At 37.4% G+C, this 20,395-nt stretch overlaps 1 protein-coding gene across 1 annotated transcript in view; it reads left to right on the forward strand.

Annotated features, from left to right (window-relative positions):
* Positions 1 to 18,316: 18,316 nt before the first annotated feature.
* Positions 18,317 to 20,395, forward strand: part of ADGRL4 (adhesion G protein-coupled receptor L4) — a 110,534-nt gene continuing 108,455 nt past the window's right edge. Inside the window, exons 1-2 of the mRNA XM_010963353.3 lie at positions 18,317 to 18,492; positions 19,838 to 19,987. Coding sequence (XP_010961655.1) covers positions 18,471 to 18,492; positions 19,838 to 19,987 — 172 coding nt within the window. The 5' untranslated portion in view covers positions 18,317 to 18,470. The remainder of the gene's footprint in view (positions 18,493 to 19,837; positions 19,988 to 20,395) is intronic.

Raw genomic sequence — 20,395 nt, forward strand, 5'->3', positions numbered from 1 at the left:
ATTCTTATTAGTATCTGCTGGTATTCAGGAAGAGTTGTTTGAAGGCCATGTGTGTCCAAAAAAATACCTCTATAGATAAATACACATAGTTTTAAAAAATGACAAGATTCTGGAATGGAAACATGCTTTGGTCAGGGAAAAACATCCCTCAGTTTCTCACTCATTTCATTAGACAAGATGACATCCTCCGCCAGGCTCTGGGCATGCAGAAATACGAAAGACACAACCCAAGCTCAAAGGAGTTCACACCGTATGGACAAGACAGTTAAGATTCAATTTGAATACACTATAGAGATGATGTCATAAAAGTATGTTTAATATCCTATGGAAGAAACATAAACAGAGTACTTCAATCTAAGAGAAATCCTCAGAAAATGCTGCCCAGAGCAGGTGATCTAGAGACAAGAAAGTCAGGACATAGAAGGTCTCCCGTCATGGAAACCAGCTCTGCCTCTGTCCATCCGGAGAGAGGCGTCTAGCCAGTCAGGGTACTTCCATGCTTCCAAGCAGTCATCGCTTTAGGAATGACTACACAAAGTGACACTAGACTGCATGAGAAAGAACCTGTATGCAGTAGGTTCTAGAGAAGTTTGGGAGAAACCTAAAAATGGGCACACAAAGACAGACATTTCCTCTTTCAGCCTTTGTACATTACTGTGAGACAGAATGATGCTAAGAGCTGCCGCAGTTTTGTTACCACTCCAAGGAGAAATAAAAGCAAACCTGGAGGAGGTCACTTAAGCTAAACACTGTCCGAGGCTTATTCAGTTACATTTTGCATCTGCAAGCAAAATGACTTAGACAGCTTTGCTAAGTGGTCAAGTGTGGCCAAAAGAGGCAAACATAGGTGTAGGAATACAGATGCATATCCTAGTTACCTCACCATCAGCACAATTAAAAGTCAATCAAATGTCATCCGGTAGTAAACACTACCTTGAAGTTTTGAAATATGATTCCCTTGCTTTTAATGGCTTTGGCACACATGTATCTACCCCTGAACAATAAGTTAGCTTACTTGTTTTTGAGATTTATAAAAATGACATCATCCATTACATCAGCTTTGGGGACTTGTTTTTTTCTCTCTCTGTTATGTTTCTAAGACATATCCATTAGTTTTCATTTTTTTATTTTATTAAATTTCATTACTGAAAAACATTCCACCATGTGAATATACTTTAGTTATTTACCAGTTCTCTTCCCTATGCTCAGATAGGTTCTTTCCAGATTTTTTTCTTCCTGTTTGTTTGTTTTTGGTATTTCAAACAGAGATACTCTGAATATTTTTATATCTGTCTCCCAGGACTCATGTGCAACAGTTTCTCAGGTTATACATCTAGGAGTAGAATTGCTCAGGGGTAGATATCAGATTTGTTTTGTTTTGTTTTCCTGAATGGATAAACTAAGATGTAAAATTCCACTTGGTCTACATCCACGCTGACACCTGCTATTGTCAGGCTGCTTCCTTACTGCCAACCTATCCTTGTCCCAGTAAAGGTGGGACTATATCATTTGGTTTTTAAAACTCTATTAAAATTTTGTTTCTAATTTAATTGAATCTATTGAACAGTTTATGGAGAGATGACAGGCTTACCTCTCTTTAGTCACTTAAATTTTCTATAAAGATTTCCATTAAAATGTTTATAATATTTACTCTACGGGTCTTCCAAACCATAGTATATATTACCACATACTCTGTGGGTTTTGTTTATGATGGTATTTTTAGTTGTAGCAAAAGGCAATTCTTTATATACATTGATCCTCTATCTAACCAGCCTGTCAATCATCTTTCTTATTTTTAATCATATGTTATAAAATAATATGTATATAGAAGCTTTGCTTTTTTCAGCCCTAATATATTACATTTCTCTTTCTTACTCTGTTGGCCAGTTTTTCAGTACAATGTCTCAAAGAAGTAACAATAGAAGTGAGTTTTTTCTTATCTTCCTTAAATGTTAATGCAAGTATTACTAATGTTTCCCATTAGGAGTGATATTTGCTATAATCTAAACATATTTTATTCTAATATGCATTTTTTAAAATCAAGAATGAGTATTGGGTTTTATCTAATGATTCTTTTCTGTACCTATTGGGGCCATTGTGTTACTTCATTCTCTGTTACCAAGCTAATGTGATAAATTCACTTAAAGATTTTCTAAAGTTGTGTTGGGATAAATTTGGGATAAACTTAAACTGGTATTTTCTTACACACCTGTGTATTTGACTGTTACTGTTCTTTTTAGTACTGCCCTTGCTTACTTTTGGCTTTGAGGTAATACAGGCATTATAAACTGGTTTGCCTCTTATCTCTATTCTGTACTTACTACCTACTTTACTTTTTTCTCTTTATTTGTATAAGATAATTAAAATTATATGTTCCTTGAAAAAATTCATCTATAGAATTATCTGAATTTGAAGTTTTCTCTGTGGAAAGACTTCTAAGCACTATGAAAATTATTTCTGTTATGAAGTATGTTTTGGGGGGCAAATATTACCAATCAATTGGAATGAAATTATTTATAATACTATATTTACATTTTTCTACTGTAAAAACATCTCTCTTGGCAATAATAGCAAGAGCTAACACAAAGGGCTTACTCTAAGCTGTATTTGCTCCACATATAACTTATATAATTCTTGTAACAGTCTCAGAGGGAATATATTATCATTATCCCCAACTTAAAGATGAAGAAACTGAGACCCAGAAAAGACTGTTCAGCTCATAAGTGGCAGAGGTGTAAGTCACATCAGACGGTTTTATTCCAGGGCCTGTGCTTACCAGAACTGCCTGCCCGTGTAGTCCTTTGTTTTGTATCTTTTGCCTTGCCTCAGAAAGGTTCTGGCTTTCCCTTTCTCCAATTTAAAAATACTGAGAAAAGTCTTCAGCTGGATCAGGTTACCCCCTACTCAACTATGGTCAGGACGTCAGGGTCCACAGAAGCACGGCCGCCCCTATTCTCCCCATGCGGCTGAAATAGAATCAAAAGAACTTCCAAAATAGAGCTCTACTTATAAAGAATCGTCAAGATTCTGGGTAGACAGAGGAGCTGGACTAGCAAAAATATCCTAATGACAGGAGCCATGCCATACTCAGAATTACAAGTGGGGCTTTGTGTGCAGTAAAGAATTTCACCTTGCCCCTAAAATGGCCTGGCATCTACCCTTGGATTCAGGGTGGTAATTCCGAAGGGCTTGGAATGTCTTGCCAGTAGAAAGTGTCTTTTCTTAACGTGGACGCCTTGGGCCACATCAAATAGACTATGCTAACAATGTGACTTACACTGGGGACTTCAGGCCATGCAGTATCAGCTCGACCACCAAACAGACTGGGGAGTAAATTTAGGCACATAGGGGGCCAACCATCTCTGTGTGACCAAACCACAATAAAGTCTGTGGACACTAAGGCTCCTGTGAGTCTCCCTTTTAGGTAATGCTCCCTGCATATGTTCATACCACTGCTGGGAAGAGTTAACACTATCCATGGTTCCAGTGGAAAAAGACAACTAGATCTGTGTTTGAGACTCTCCTAAACTCAGCCTCATCGCTCTCTTCTCTTGGCTGATTTTAATCTGTAACCTTTCATTGTAATAAACCATAGTGATGAGTTTAAATTTTCCAGTGAGTTCCATGAATCCTTTTACTGAATTATCTTGGAAACCCCTGAACTCGACATGGGGTTTCAGAAATAAGAGTAGACTTATGGACTGTTTCGTAACTTTGGGAATTACACAAATTTGTGCCTGATGGCCTGTTCTCACATGCCCAGTTTTCCATAGCGGATCTAATTCATTCCTCTGAATATGTATATCTGCATGCATTATATACATACATAGTATAAAAAATAAAATTGCTTGTTTAATGATCTTCCCTCCAAACCATGAACTCCAGAAGGCAATAATCTTGTCTGTTTTGTTCATTCACAGGGTCTTTATTCATTTACTATCCAGAGTTGATGGATTTATTGTTTAACTGATTTGATCACTCAGTGAATACTTACCATTTGTTATATGCCAGGTACTGCTCTTCATGCTATGGGTCCAACAGTACAGACTTTAAATTAAACTAAAGTCTCTACTCTCATGGATCTTACAATCTATCAGAAATATACATATTTGTATATGTAAATATATGTATATGTATATATATGTGTGCATATATAAGTATTTTTGAGTGTGTATATATATACACAGTCAGAATAAATAATGAAAATACATAGTTTTTCAGATAGTGATAAATACTGTGTGGGAAAAGCAGTGAGAAATTTAGGGGTGTGGTTTTGAGTAATAAGGAAGGGCCTCATTCATAAGATAGCATTTCAACAAATTCTTGAAGCACCAAAGCAACGTAACAATGCTGAGCAGGTGACAGACAGACAAAGACTATAAAAACTAGGAGGAAACCATTTTAAATGGGGGACTTGTAAGAATAAATTCCCCAAAGAGGCCAGTACCAACAGAGTTGAATGGGAGAGGGTGAGATCAGAATTACAAGAGGTGAAGTGAGGGAGGTAGGAGTGAGCAGAGATTATGTAAAGCCCTGTGGTCAGTGGAAGAACTTTGGCTTCAGTTCTGAATGATCATAGATTGTCATTAGATGGTTTTAAGCAGAGGAATGACATAATATGTATTTTAAGTTCACTTTGACAGCTGTATTAAATACAGATTGTTTTACGGTCAAAAGTGACAATAGAAACTCCAGTTAAGATATTAATGGAGAAACCCAGGAGAGAGATAATGGTGGCTTGGACCAGGGTCGGGGGAAAAATGAAGTAATTCTAAACAGATTCTGAAGGTAGCACTCACAGAATTTGCTGCTGGGTTAAATTTGGGGTGTGTGAGAGTGGAATCAAGAGTGATTCCAAAGACAGTGTATCGAGTAACAGTGAGGATGGCATTGTCCTTAGCTTCAGTGTGGACGTGAGCACAGTTTCAGATATTCTGTTTGGAGAAGCCAAGGAGAAGAGGGGACGTTTAGTTTTGGAAAATGTTTTAGGCATTCAAGTGACAAATCCAAGTAAGTAGTTCTAGGTGGTAGGAATAGAGTTTAAACACGACAAGTATAAACCACAAAGACATAAGCCTCATCAGGCTTCATTTTGTTCATTGTTATGCCCCCATTACCTTGCATTGCTTTTAAGTGTAGTATTAATAAATATTCAGGTCATGAAGGAACAAATGCTTTATTATGAACATCTCAAATCCCACCTGAGTTTGCCTCTATGGGAGCTGTGCCATAGGAGAACTTGAGGATTGGGCCAGGGGTTTCCACTGAATGCAAAGCCAGATCTATTTGTTTCTGACCTCTATCCTTTCAGCAGCTTGGTTCCTGTAACATGTCTGATTCTGAACAGTGATATCTTCGTGAGTCAGCTAGGATATTAGTCAGAAAATAGCCCTCCAGATAAGTAAACGAGTTAAGCTGAACACTGTGTAGTTTCTTCTAGTAGAAACCACGTTATTTTGTGTAAAACAATAACCCTGATTTTTCCATAATTGATATTCAGGTGTTTTTCTGACAATAATTGGCCAAGATATTTGGCTACTTCTTGTAGCCACTCTTGGAAAGGGGAAGTTTGTTTTCCTGTTGTTCTGACAGGAAGAGGTGGATCTACTTCATCAAAAATGCAGAACCAAGTTGTTAGGACACAAGCGAAAAAAAGATGAGCAAGTTAGTATATGGTGCTCTTTAAAGTTATCTGTCTACATATACAAAGTCATGTGTGCGTTTGCGTGTGTGTGTCCATGTATTGAGTTTGCAATGCTACGAACGTATCTCTCATTATGAATTACAGGCAAACCAGTTTTAAAACACTGATGTGACAAGTGAAACCTTGGGTTATGAGATGGAGTCCAGACACTGCTACTCACCAGGAGATGAGTTGGACACATTTCACTCTTGCTAAGCCTGAGATCTTAATTTCTAAAATGGTGATGCACATTTAGGTCATGGAGTCGTCTTCAATGTACATGAATTTTTTACCCACTAAACGCTTTAAAGTGGCTGGTACATAACAAACATTTATGACACAGTAGTTATTAGTCATTTCTGTTAGTACTATTGTATATGCAGTTTTGTATCTTTCTGTGCTTCACTTAGAACTTATTATACCATACTCATACCATACTAATCTTCCATGTATTGACTAGTTTCTATAAATAACATTTAAAATTGCATGTGTCATATTTATTGTGTTTAGTTATTCCAGTATTCATGACTATTTTTAAGACTCAATACACTGGTATTTTTCATTAACATTATGTCTTCATGTTGGCATTTTCAAAATCTGAAATCGGTATTATTATTTTGTCCAAATGATGATCACTATTATGCAACTTATGAGAAAAGACAAATCCATTACTAATATACAACTCTAGCCAGTTCTGTGCCAGTGAGTCTAAGTAGGCAAATGCATTGTGATATTGCAAATCTTCTTTTTCAAGAACAATTCTTACTACAAAGACATTCCAAATAAGTGAAATTGGAATGCAGCAGTATTGTAACTGTTATCTGGTAAGTCTACGTCATCACTTCCATTTATCCATGATAAAGTTAAAGAAAAGGACAAACCAGGAAACTGTTCTTCATAACAACAACAGAAAACATATATATATAATATATCACGGATTAGTTCTGGCATAGTTTCCCTAATTATTTCCTTTTGGTTGAGTTTTTAAATTGTTTCCAATATTTGAATGCTACCATTAAAGTGGCTGTAAATATTTTGGTGCATAAAACTTGTCAAAATCAAGGCGTGTTCGTTTTTATATTTTTAGACTGTAAGTAAAGAACTGGAACTCCTGGGTCAAAAGGTAAGAATATTTTTAAGGCTGTTGATAAACACTGAGAAATCGCTCTCCAAATCAGTTTGGGTGTTTGTTTTTGTTTTGATTGTCTGTTTGTTTAACTAATTAATTCACAACTGCAGAGAATCTGCAGTAGGAGGCCACATGTGTCAAGGCATTCCTAGCCAGTGTTGCTGTAATAATATCAACATGACAGATTTTACACGACAGATTTTCACAGTGGGCAGCAATGAGTAAGAAGAGTATGTAACTCAAAATTACATACTTATAGCTGCACATTTGTCCCTGAGAGAACTTATGGTCTGACTGGGCACTCTACTTACATGTAGGTAGCAGCATTGAGGCAGACCAAGGTAGGAGTCAAACTAAGGAAAATAAAGTTATGTGACACGGAGAACGGTGAAATTAAATTTCATAAACAATCACAAATCACAAAGCAAGGGGTGTCCCTCATCATTAGTGTGTGTTTATAATAGGAAAAGACTTTAGACTAATCTTCTGTTCTTTAATGGACAGTTCCATTGAATCTCTATTTTATTTATAAATGAAAAATGTACTTTAAATTTTTCTTCATGTTTTCTCCCAAAATTTATTTCTCCTTGAATCTTATCAATATCAACACATTTCTAAGATAATATGAATTTTTAAAAGAAAAAAGTGTATTTATAATCATGCAAAATCAAATTTGATACATAGCAAAAGATTTCGGATGCTTGACATAAACTATAAAAAAAGACTTCTTAGAAAGATAAAAATGTTTTCTTTTTTGACTCTTGTATCAAAATCCACCAATATATGCAAGTGAGTATTATCTAACAATTTCATTTGAGAGGAAAACCAGAACTGACAACTTTATTAAGCTATTAGGTCTAAATATTTCATTTAAGATGTCAACCACTTAGAAACCAAAAGACTTTATCAATAAGCCACATTTGCTTCATTCTCAAAGCCCAGGATTGTGTTACAGAAGCACTGCGTGATAGTTATAAATTAATAAAAAAAAATCCCATTTTCACTTACAGCACCCTGGGATGCTGTTATCACGTTACTGTGATAAATATTGCCTTATATTTAATGACTGTCTTCATAATCTATTAAAGTCACTATACCGACTCTCTAGAAATGTTTCAGTAACCCTTTGATTGAGCAAAATCCTCATGGATTTTTTTGAAATCTTGAAGTTTTGTCATTATTTTTAATAGACTAAGCAAAACGCATGGAGGATGGAGACATGAGCAGTTAAACTACTTGGATCTAGGCATTGCCACACTGAGGAACTCTCACGTGGCATTCGTGTTTTACTCAGGAACGATCTCTTTAATTTAATTTACAACTTACGGATCTCTCATAATAAGCTAATAATGCTCAGAGACTTGAGATGAAGAGAGATCTAACATTAAAGATACTATCTCATAATAAATATCAAGAAAACATTTAGTTTGCCCTAATTTTGTTTTACTCCCTGGACTCAAGGGAAAATATAATCTCAAAATAAAGATTCTAATTTTGGATATTTTTGTGATACTCAGGTATGAAAGGCAATCATACTTTCAAAAACTTACTTTATCTGTGTCTATGTAGAAATATATATGCACATAGATACATGTACACATATATACATGTACACATATGTATGTATTCATGTGTGTATACCTGGGTGTAATTCCCTAAACTGCAGTTCAGGGCCATGTGGTAGTCCTGATTTATCCTAATGTTCTCACTTCATTCCTGAGCCTCAGTTTTCCTTAGCTGACATTCTCTGACCATTACCTCCTGGGAGTCAAGAATAAATTAGGTGGAAGCCTGGCATTGTTTCGGTACCAAAAATCCACTTGCCAACAGCCATGGCAGCCGTGCCTTTATCCGGGTGTATCAATCACAACTCTGTCCACGTCTCTAGCTTTCTGAAATCTAAATCATTGCTAGTCAAACACATTGTCAGTTGAGTTTAGGTTTATCTATGCTTAAGAGTAAATCCCAAAATAGCAATGGCTCAAACAAGACAGCAGGTCATTTTTCTTACATTAAAGGCGAGAAGCGGTCAATTCTGCCAGTGCTGGGAGGCGGCACTCGATCGACAGTCCTCAGGGGGTGATTCTGCTTTATGGCTCCACCAGAGAGGCTGCAGCTCTTTCTCCCAGCCCCGGACGACTGCTGGCATTCTAGGTTGTGACTTTTACCACTGTATCGTGAGCAGCAGGATGGAAGAATCAGTCTATTTAAAGGAGGTTTCTAGAAGTCAAACCCAAAGCTCGTGCTTACACCTCGATGGCCAGTACTTCATCTCGGCACTCCCAGCTGCAGGGCAGGCTAGAAAATAGCAGGCCAGGTTCACAGCTTAGAACACAGGCTACTATTATTAGGAAGGACAGACAAAATATTCGTTGAGAAGCCACGAGAAATCCCTGTCACACCCTCAGGACAGGCTATGCTCTTTGTGGCATCATTGACAGTTATTTCTTAGTATGATTTCTTTGGTTTTCCCTTGCTTGGCTCCACCATTACTGATGTCAGGAGCATGTTGCATCAACTTGTACGTTTGCGGTGCAGGACTGACTGCACGTTACCCTGAGGTGTCATCCTGGGCTGCCCAGCAAGACAGGCTGGATGAAGGGTTCCTCTTCCGTCAGGAGTCGGTTTTCTTTCCCACCCCAACCACTCACAGGAGGAGTTACAACCCCCGATGGTAGGCTGTTGGTTCATAAAGCCAGATTTCTTGGTTCCCAGGAGTCTGCTACCCTCTGAAAAAGCCATTTTTCTTAGGCTTGGGCAAATAAGAAAGATCAGATGGCCAAGTCCCCTTCACTGGACTCCAGGGTGTATCCAGGAAAGCGCCTATACAGGTAAGTTTACAAGCCAAGGTCAGCAATAGAAGAGAGAGCACAGGACCTGCGGTCTTCCCATCCCCCCCGGGGAGGCTGCTGCTCGAGGTCTGTCTCCTGAACGTGAAGTACAGACGTGCCTCCTAGTGGAGAGGGCCCTGCTTTCCCTCTCGGTGGGGTGAGTAGGTGATGGGTCTTGTCAGTTGTACAGGAAGGAATTATCAGTCAATTTGGGTGCCAAGAAGTCTGAATTTTAATGTCCACTGTTGACAAGAGCTATCTGGGAGAGGACCTGGGCACCTTGGGGCCTCACGGGAAGTCAGGTCTGGCATAAGAGTGGCATCTCCAGTCCCAGCTGGTTCGTTGTGCAGGAAGCCCAGAAGTAGCCCCAAGGAACATTTTGGGAGGTTTTTTTTATTGTTACACTACAATTTTGAATCTCCAAACTGTCACACAGAATTTGTCATAACATAGACACTCGGTCATGTTGACTGGAGGATTAATGAATGACCACAGGATATCTGCAAGCAACTTTGAGAAGTACACTAGTACCTGATTATCTGTTCCTTTCTTTAAATGAAAATAATTAAATAAATTCACCTTCCTGTAGAATTGCTCACCCATCAGTGTGTATTTTCTCATGAACGATCAAACCTTTCTATGACTCTACCAAGGGAAATGTGGGGTGAGTTCCACTGGAGTAATGTTAAGAGGCTTTGTCTTGGGAACAGCTCTTCAGAATGATCTGTTTAACCTGCTGTATTTCTTTCAATCTGATTCCAGTCACCTAATTAGAATAGTTTTTTTAATCAGAAAAGAAAAAAGTATGTATTGTAAAAACAACTTGCCACTGAGGACTAGAGGGATAAATAGGCCACTGCAGTGGGTCTGAAGACACATGGAAGAGCAAGAAGGCCAGACGTGGGCCACGCTGAGCCTCCTGCTCTGACAGAGGCATCAGGCCAGGTGGATGGAATGATGCCTTTGGCTTCAAAGGACAGAGAAGTTTGACATCTCTTGGGCATATGGGAACCCGTGAGAATGCTGATCAGAGCAGTGATATAAACTGGAGCACAGTTCTCTAGATAAAGCAGGACACTTCAGATCTATTTTAGATGCTATTTTCCCAGTGTCTTAGCTAATTATTAGCTACATCATACAGGCTATTGTTTTTCTTGAATAATCATATTTGGAGATGATTCAGTGCTGGAGTGATTTTATACTCTAACAGCATATCATTAAGTTGAGAGTTAGATAATATACATTACAAATTGCATCTGGGCAAATCATTTTACCACATACATACTTCTTCAGTGCTATGGAGCATTCAACACAAACCAAGAAGTTTACATCTAAAGATTCTGATAAGAATATATTAATTCGTTGGCACCTTATCTTTCAGTAAATTTTTTGCATAGTGAAAGTATGAGGTACAATTCAAGGATAAGTCTTTGTTCCGATCAAACATTTTATCATGACAGAAGTATGAAATTAATCCATTTTTGTTGACAGCCCTATAAGTCCTTTAGAAAGAAATATATTAAAAAAAAAAAAAAAGAAAGAAAAGGATGAGATTTAGCCATTCTATTGACAAGGATAGTAGGGAAATGGAACAAAATTAGTATATTTACAGAACAACCTCTAAGACCATAATTATGTGGTTCCTCTCAAATGCTATGGTAATGGACCACAGGACATTGTAAACAAGACACATCAGTTAAAAATTGTACACATCAACCTTAGCAATCTTAGCACTGAAAATATAAACAATACATAATATTAATTTCAGCCTTCAAAGACAAAAAGACAGTCAACAAAGATTCATCATTTCAAAGTCATATGTATTGTTTAAAAGTTTTAAGATAGTTTTTTGCAAGTATAAATAAAACTTTTTTTATTCTCACAAATATGGGGCAATGAGGGACATAGTTACAAGATACATGGCTAATAATGGAACATTGAAATTATTAAAAATAAGATACAGAATAATCATTAAAAAGAAGTCTGGCCGATACTATAAAATATTATACTAGAAATCAAATAAAAACTACTTAAGAGAATATTTAATATGTAGCTCCTTTTTCTTTTTAAGGAAAGGATATACCTAGATTAACAAAAATGTTAACTACTTACATTGGAATCTTATTTATACTTTCTGATTTAAATAGGCAAAATGAGAAAACACCTTGAAATAGAAACTCAACTTTTAGGATTAAAGGGTCAATTATGTTGACGGTAATTTAACTGCAACTTCTATCATTCACAGCTAGACAATTTCAAACCTAAGTAATGTCATTACAGTTATTGTTTAGAATTCTTTTCATTTTAAACATATGTATTTATATTTGGAAAGTACCTATAAATACCCGAATATCTACTAATGAAAAGAGGAAAAAAAAATCTCTTGATCATTCAATGTTCTGGACTCAGCAATTACATTTGTCACAAAGATAAAATAACGTGAGAATTTTTTCATATAATTATTCGTTGCACCATAATTTTTTCTACATCTCACAAACAAGATTCACTTCCAAAAGGCAACATTTAAATAAGTTTTCCCTTTGTGTAAGTCGATTTATAGAAAAGAAATCTTAGAATTATCATTAAAACTGATCATCATTCTAGTTTTCTATCACTTTATTGTAAGTTATTGAACGAAACAAAGATGTTTATATAATTTCATATGACACAAAAAACTATTTTTATTCATAGATTTTGAATAATCATTGCATTATGTAAGTAGGAAAAGAGTATTAGGCAAAATTACAATTTGGAAAATCAATAACTTTTAGAATTTTGGAAGAGAAACTAGTATAACTGGTTTATGAATAAGCTTTATGACATATATGAGAACTAAAGTGTATTATCTGAGCCTTTATTTAACAATGTTAATTTACAAGTATGTGTCAATGATGCTTTATGTTACCATCACATTTTTTAATTTTATTTTTTATTGAAGTACAGTCAGTTACAATGTGTCAGTTTCTGCTGTATAGCACAAGGTCCCAGTCATGCATATACATACATATATCTGTTTTCATATTCTTTTTCATTAAAGGTTATTACAAGATATTTGAATAAACCATGACTTTTAGAAGAGTAAATGGTTACCTTTAAACTTGTCTAATCATTTCTGTGTAGGCAAAATTATATTAACATTTGGCTAGAGACAGTACTCATATTTATCATTATAGATGGAAATAAGGGGAAAACTCACAGTCTGATGTCTACCTTTAATAATTTTTTAATGAGATCAGTTACAAATGATTATAAGCTAATGTGTTTAACTGAGACTTCTAAATAGCTTTCTACTTTTTCAACCAATCCCTTCTTACAGAGGATATTAATAAAACAGATCACAAAAAGAAAATTAAATCTTTTCTGAGATTAAAGATTTGTGACAAACTAGAAAGTAAAGAGTAAGAATAAAAAGATAATTCTCAAAGTGATAGGAAGTTAATAATAATGTTCCCTGGAGATCTGAACCAGAGACTTATGTCCTCAATCTGCATGTTAACAATAATGGTGATAGTGAGTAACAAGCACCTGGAATAGGCTGACAGTATGTAATTACTATATTTAATTTTCCTAAAAAATTTGAGCCATTGTGAGGAATTATAAGAACGTATAATAGACTAGTGATTGAGTAACACAAAGGTAGATGAAATGTAATGTAAGGCACAACATATTATATACCTAAAGAAATAATTTAAATTACTTGTACCTCCTGATGGATTCTGTAACCTCTCAGGGTACTATTTTGGGCAGCTCAATGAAGAAGAGCAATCAACTATGAATAAATCAATGCTATAACATGTTAAAAGCATGACTAAAAAGTATAACAATATTAAATAGATGGTGATTTTAGCATGGTTTCTATCTTAGAGGCATTGCCCTTTTAAAAAAGTGAGGTCAGTTTAATATTTTTGTAACATGGAAAAGGTTCAAAGGAAAATACATTAATAAAATAATTTAGAAGGCAGTTATAATGCAAACAATTAGCATAATGCACATCCTTCTTCTTCTCTTTCTCTCTTTTTTTTTTTGTTGTTGTTGTCAATACCTGGCTTAAAAATATCAGTTCCTAAACGTGGATGCTAATTTATAAAACTTTATGAACAGGAACTAAAGGAGAGAAAAAGCAGACAAAACAAGGACATTTGCAAATGTTAAACAGAATAATGGAAAGATGTAGTGAGTTTTCCGAAGGCCACAAAACAATTGAATGACCAGACTGGGAAGGAACTCAGATCTCCTTCCTTCCAGTCAGTGTTGAAAATTACCAGACGCTTTTTGCACCCCCTTTCACTAAAAAAAAAATTAGTAGCTTAAACGCCAGTCAAGTGTTTCTGTTTGTAGTTTTGGAAACTCAATTTTCTAAAATGTTCTTTTATATATTAACTTGAGTTTTATAATTAGAAAATTAAGTTATTAAAAATGCCTCAGTGGAAATATATATTAACACATCAAAATTTATATTTGATGCAAACTGTTACCAGACATTAAGTAGACTCAATGTAGAGTCACAGATTTCCAGATAACTAGGTTTGAACTTTATAGCATCTCTATACTGATTATTTAAGATCATCAGTTTAAATGAAGATGAAAAAAAATGTTTCTTATAATTTGGGAACTATAAATTATTCTCCAGTGAACTAAGAGTTTTTCTGGCTTTCCCCCTAAATTTAAATGTAAAAGATTGTGATTGACTATATCCCAATATTATGAAAGGAACCTGGAGACCTTAAAGACAAACAACTAATCTCCAAAATTAAAGATTTTCATTTCTGATAAACTTTACTATACACTGTTCTAGATATTTATTGACTTACTTATTCACTCACTCAACGCTTGATTATCTATTATCCTCAAGACACTGTGTGAAGTGTCGTGGAGGAAAAAATATTTAGGTTTCTTACCTTCAAGTTCTAAAAGCAAGACCAGGTTAAGGACCATTAACAGACAAGTTCACCCAGTGGAACCTCAATCTTTGTCTGTCTGTGGAACTTCCTTTGCATTGAGGAACTGCTGTCCCACTTAGATTATGCTTTCCTTGGTTTAAACATTGAGTATGTTGCCATCTGATTACTCTTCCCAAACTTACACATGACTCAATTTTCCTTTTTTTTTTTTTTTTTATCTTTTTGCCAATTGTACATTGTTAATTCTAGGTTTCACTAAAATTGACTTACGGTGGAAACATGTTATCTGGTAAATTGTAATCCTACTGAGGGTCCGATGGGAATAAAGATAATAAGAAAGAATGAGGAACTACCTAAATGAACAAATTGGTGACAAAGTTTCCATAGTTGTGAAAAATCAAGTGCTGTGTGAGTAACGATGTTACTTGGAGACAGTCACAGAACTGGCCACTTACAAATTGATCACACTACCGACACTCAGGTGAGGAATAAGAGGCCTCGTGATGGTGGACCAGAAGCTGCCAGTCTCTGTGGGCACAGATACATCAGTGCAGAAGGCTTCCATTTCAACTGTACTAATTTCCTATATTTGATGTGCTGAATATGAAGATATCAAATCCCCAGTCGTTTTGACATGTCTGTTAATGAACTTACCAACCCACTATGATCTATTAAGGTAGGCACTGATATTACCATGTTACCATGGATAAACTGGCCCCTAGCAAGGTTAAGGAATCTATTCAGGATAAAAACTGGAGCTAAACCCAGGTCCCATGGTGAATTCTTTCCATAGCAAGCTTCAACCTGACCAAGAACCTTTCAAGGAAATCCTGTTTAATTTGGCACATTACAGACAGACCCAAGATAGAACTAATCATAGATTTGATAAGATCTCACATCGCAGGATGAATGTGTATACTAGTGTATTAAAACCACAATCAGGTAGGCAGCTTAAAATGATTTAACTTCCATGTGTTATACTCAGGCCAAAATCAAGCTGTAAGTGACTGTTCTAGCTTTAAACAATTAGACATGTCTCAGTGGTACCCAAATGAAGATTGTTGATAAAAGTTTAAAGTTCTACCTGTCTTTGAGAATACTTCTTTAAAATATACTTTTCCCCCACAATTAAAATATTTGGATTGAAAATTCTAAATGTTCCTTTTTCAGTAAAGACAACAGATCTAAAATTATTCAGTTACTATATTTATTCCTTAAGGCAACAGACTTCAAGTACTAAATTTTTAAGTGATTTTGATTTTTACAAAGAACAATTTTAAAGCTATAAGCATCATAAAGCACTTCATGCTTTCTTTTGGCTCTCCAGTAGTTTCTTGATAAAATATACACAAATAAATTCTTACTTTTTAGTAAGAACACACAAGCAAAAGGAAAGTTTGAAAAATACTTTAAAATTGTACTTCAGCTCATTTTTGTTAATTTTTAAGCAATGCATAGAGAAAAAAGTTTTTAATTGGCTGTCTTCTATTATCTGTAGTACAAAAATATAAAGTAAGCATGAGTGGTTGATATATGGAGTAAACTATTTCATGATAGTGGTTTTAAACATAGGTGCTGTGTTTCAGTTTATAACTTGTCTCAGAAAACAATATATTTCCATATTTATGTCTTTCAAATGATGAGTGTACTCAGTGACTTCATATGATGAGTGTATATGACGACTCTGGAGAAACTAGCTTCCTGTTAATGGAGTCAGGTCATTGGAACACCTTGAATTTTATAATATAAAACTGTGCTTTTAACTTTCTTTCCTTGAAAGCCACTTTTATAAATTGACACATAGTCAGTTACAATGTATCAATTTCTGATACACAGCATAATGTCCTGGTCATGCATATGTATACATATATTCATTTTCATGTTCTAAAAGCCACTCTTCATCCTTTCTTTCCTGTTTTTGTGAATGGTTCCAACCTTCTTCTGCTCACACAACTAGAAAATCTTCACATTCTCTTTGTCTTAAATGCATCCCTCAACCTTAGCAAGTCAACCAGATGTCAATTTTCTTTATCTAATCCTTTCCCCATGCCAGTACTCCAATCCTTGTTCAGGCACCTGTGGTCCATTTCCTGGACTATTCTGGCATCCTTGTCTTTGATGTCTCCATAACATCCCTCATACAGACTGCTGCCAGAGTTTTATTCACTGAATCACTGTCTAGCTTTAAAAAAAAAAGGAAAAGGACTCTCAAAAGAAAAGCAATTAGCAACAAAGACCAAAACTTATTTTTCTTGGCATTTAGGACATCTAAATTGCCTTTCCAGACTCCCTGAATAGCAGTCACTGATTACTCATTTTTGCAGCATCCTTCTGAGGGTGGTACCACTGTAGATGGAATAGAGCTGGGAGACTGACAGCACCAACCAACATGGAAGCAAAATACACTGGGTCTAACAGAACCAGTCACTTAGACTAACTCTGTGACTCTGGGCAAGTCACACAACAGCTCTGTTCCTCATTCCCCTCATGTATTGTAGGACCACACTCAGATGCTTTTTGTGGGAATTAAGTTAAGCTAGAAAGTGTCTAGGAAGACGCAGTGGAGAGGCAAGGAGCCATGTCTATACATGAGCACATATATCATTGTGACTTATGTCACTGTGACCAGTTTTAGTTATTGCCCTGCTAGTTTACAATCATTTTGGCGTCCAAGGGCCACAGCTTGTCCATCTCTGTGAGGGTACTGTCTGTACAGAGTAGATTCTTAGCAGACGTTTACTAAATTAAACAGAATGCATATGAAATATAGCAAAGGCATGCCCAACTGTTTAAAGGTGACATGACTTGTGTCAGTGACAAAAACATCAGTCATTTCTTTTCTTTAAATCAACTTTACTGAGGTATAATTTACATGCAACAAAATGCACTACTTTAAGAGATGAGGTCTGACAAATGCATCATTTAGGGAACCACCACCCCCATCAAGATGGTGACTATTCCCATGACCCCCCATTTCCCTTAGTGCCTCTCTGCAGTCGGCCCCCTCCCCAACCTCGGACAACCACTGATCCGCTTTCGGTCCTTATGGATCAGCCTTGCCTGCCAGTTATTTCAAAATTTTTACACTAGACTTATTTCTGTGTTTCAACCTGAATGAGCTGTGTCTCTGTAATCAACTCATATACTGTAACATGAAAAAGGAAACCTACGTGCATTGCAACGGGTGTTCCGGGGAGGGGGTGGTGAGGGGAGCGTAAATTTTAGTTGAAAGTGGAAATCAGCATTTTGTACTTCACAGTCACGTAGTTCTTGACACTTGGCTTTTTGGTTTGCTGGGTTGCCACTCAGCCGTTTTAGGCACAATCCTGACCTGTAGCAAGATAGTGCAGATCCTTCTTCTACAGTCTGGAACCCTGGATCCCAGCAAGATGAGGACTGAACGCTGGAAACGAAGGCCCCGGTTGGCGCCAAGCTCCAGTCTACTTCTGGGCCCATAGACCTTCAGGGAAACGTATTAGTGAGTAAGAGAAATCTGTGTCCTGGAACTGAGGCTGGAGGAAGGACCCCTAAGGCCTAGGCAGTTCTAGAACTCAGGGGGCACGCTCCGTGGGTCTCTGGCGCGCTGACTGCTGGGCACCGGCCCTGAGGGTCGTGCCCCGACGCTGCGCCTGGGGAGGGGGCACCATCCCCGCGTCGGGGTGCGCGGAGCGCTGGGGACCGGCGGCCCATGAGGTCAGCGGGGGCGCGGGGGCCGGGGCCGGGGCCGGACGTGGCCGGCGGACTCCGCGCTCCTCACACGCTCACACAAAAGAGGCCGGAAAGTGTCCGGAGGAAGCGGGTGCGTCACAGGGGACGGAGCCGGAGCCTGGCGCGCCCGCCCCGTCGCACCCCGGGTACCGGCCCGCTCGCCCCGCTGCTCCGCCACCGCCACCGCCACCGCCACCGCCTGCACCGCGGCGCCGCCAATGAGACTCCTCCCGCTCCTAGGTGAGTCCGCGCGCCCCGGGCCCCGGGTGCACTTGCAGGGAGTCAGAGGTTTCCAGGGTGGCACTCACGTGCCAGGTGGATTTGGCCAAGACTCCAAGCGGCACAGCCCTTCTCAGGATGTTTTTCTCCCTGGCCTTTCAACTCTGGAGTTCGCTCTTCAGGGCCCAGGGACTGAGGCCCCTCTTCACTCCTCCTGACAAAGTCCCCGAAGTCTCAGCCTTTGACAAGTCTTCTGATCCTCCCCCGAGAAACTGGGGAAATCCAAACCATTAACACTTCTGGGAGGTTTTCTGGCCTTTGAAGGGGACTGCCGCTCAGCCCAGATTTGGGGTTCACTTCAAGTACTATTTCGATGATACTGTACGGAGAGAATAAATCACGCCTTTGAGGCTGAATTAATTCTGGTTTACACAGTGTGTACAGCCCTATGTGAGGCTGGGATTTAGAATTGAATGTTTAAGAATCTTTTGTTACCAGATAAGGGTAATTTATCTCAGATGGCTATTTGCAGAATAATAACTGGCATGATTTATAACTGTCCATCCCAAGTGGGCTTGTCTTGAGAAGTCCTAGGACAACAATAAAAAAAAAAAAATAGAGGAACGTCCTATGCTTTCCCTTATCTTTTCCTACCAGCCCACAAAATACCACTGCCAACTTTGATTTCAATAACTCTGAAATAAAGGCTTGTTCTCTTTTAACGCTGCATATGGTTGGTGGTGTTTGGTGTTCTGTTTCTGAAAGATCAATCTTTGACCCATATGTTGAATTGATTGTTTTTCCCCCTAATGGGAGAACATGTGAAAGAAACTTCACTATGGAAAAGGCAGAATTTTAGAAGATCATTAGAATACAGGGGAAAAAAAACATAATTGCATTTATCTTCCTGGATAGTATGATCTGTTGCTCTTCATCATGAAATAATAGAGATTTAACTTTGGAAAGACTCCGATACTCAGCTGACCTTGATTTCAGCACAGAATCGTGCCCCAGAGGATGAATATTCCTTTACAATCATGCAGTGACCATTAAAAGTATTTCATCTCAGAGTGAAGGGGCCAGTTATCTAAGAATGCGGTTTTCTTTATAAAGCCCAGATTGTGTATTACTTTTAGCTCAGTTGAGATTTACTTGGTAAACGATGAGGCTGAAGAAAAGTTAATTTTTTTACTTACTTGCTCTTGTCCTGTTATTCACCTAAATGCTCCCTGGGGGAAAATTCTCATGATGCGTTTATCTAAATGGAAAGAAAGAAGGATATTAATGTATACGTAGTCTACTACTCAACAATGGGGGAAGGTTTTTCTTTTTCTTTTTAAAGGGTGTGCTTCTCTATTTTCTTTAGTGGGTTTTTCCACTTTGCTGAATTGTTCCTACACTCAAAACTGTACCAAGACACCCTGTGTCCCAAATGCAAAATGTGAAATACGGAATGGAGCTGAAGGCTGTTACTGCAACATTGGATTTTCAGGAAACGGTGTCACAATCTGTGAAGGTAAACAATCTTTAGCACCTCTTTTGGATTATATTGTAAGACTAAATTCTGATGTGATGGCTCTTTTTCTTGCCCAAGAAGTGAAGTTGTTTTCCTGTACACTGTTTGATTTCATGCCATTGATAAAAAAGCTTAATTACTAAACAATAAGTCTGAGCTCCCCAGGTCAGAATTTATGCTTGACTATTGATTTCTGATGACTCTACATGTATCTTATTTTTGGTAAAGATTGCCTTTGAACCTAAGCTGAAAAACGAGGTTGTAGAGAGCAAGGTCAGTATCTTTAGAGACAAAAGAACAGAGAATTCATGAAGTCCAGGCTATACTGATAGGTGTTGCCCACAGATATCTTCTTCAGGTATTGAGTGTCTAAATTTGAGACAATTATTAAGAGATTCAAAGTTTTCT

The sequence above is a fragment of the Camelus bactrianus genome, chromosome 13 (assembly GCF_048773025.1).
Source record: "Camelus bactrianus isolate YW-2024 breed Bactrian camel chromosome 13, ASM4877302v1, whole genome shotgun sequence".
NCBI lineage: Eukaryota > Metazoa > Chordata > Mammalia > Artiodactyla > Camelidae > Camelus > Camelus bactrianus.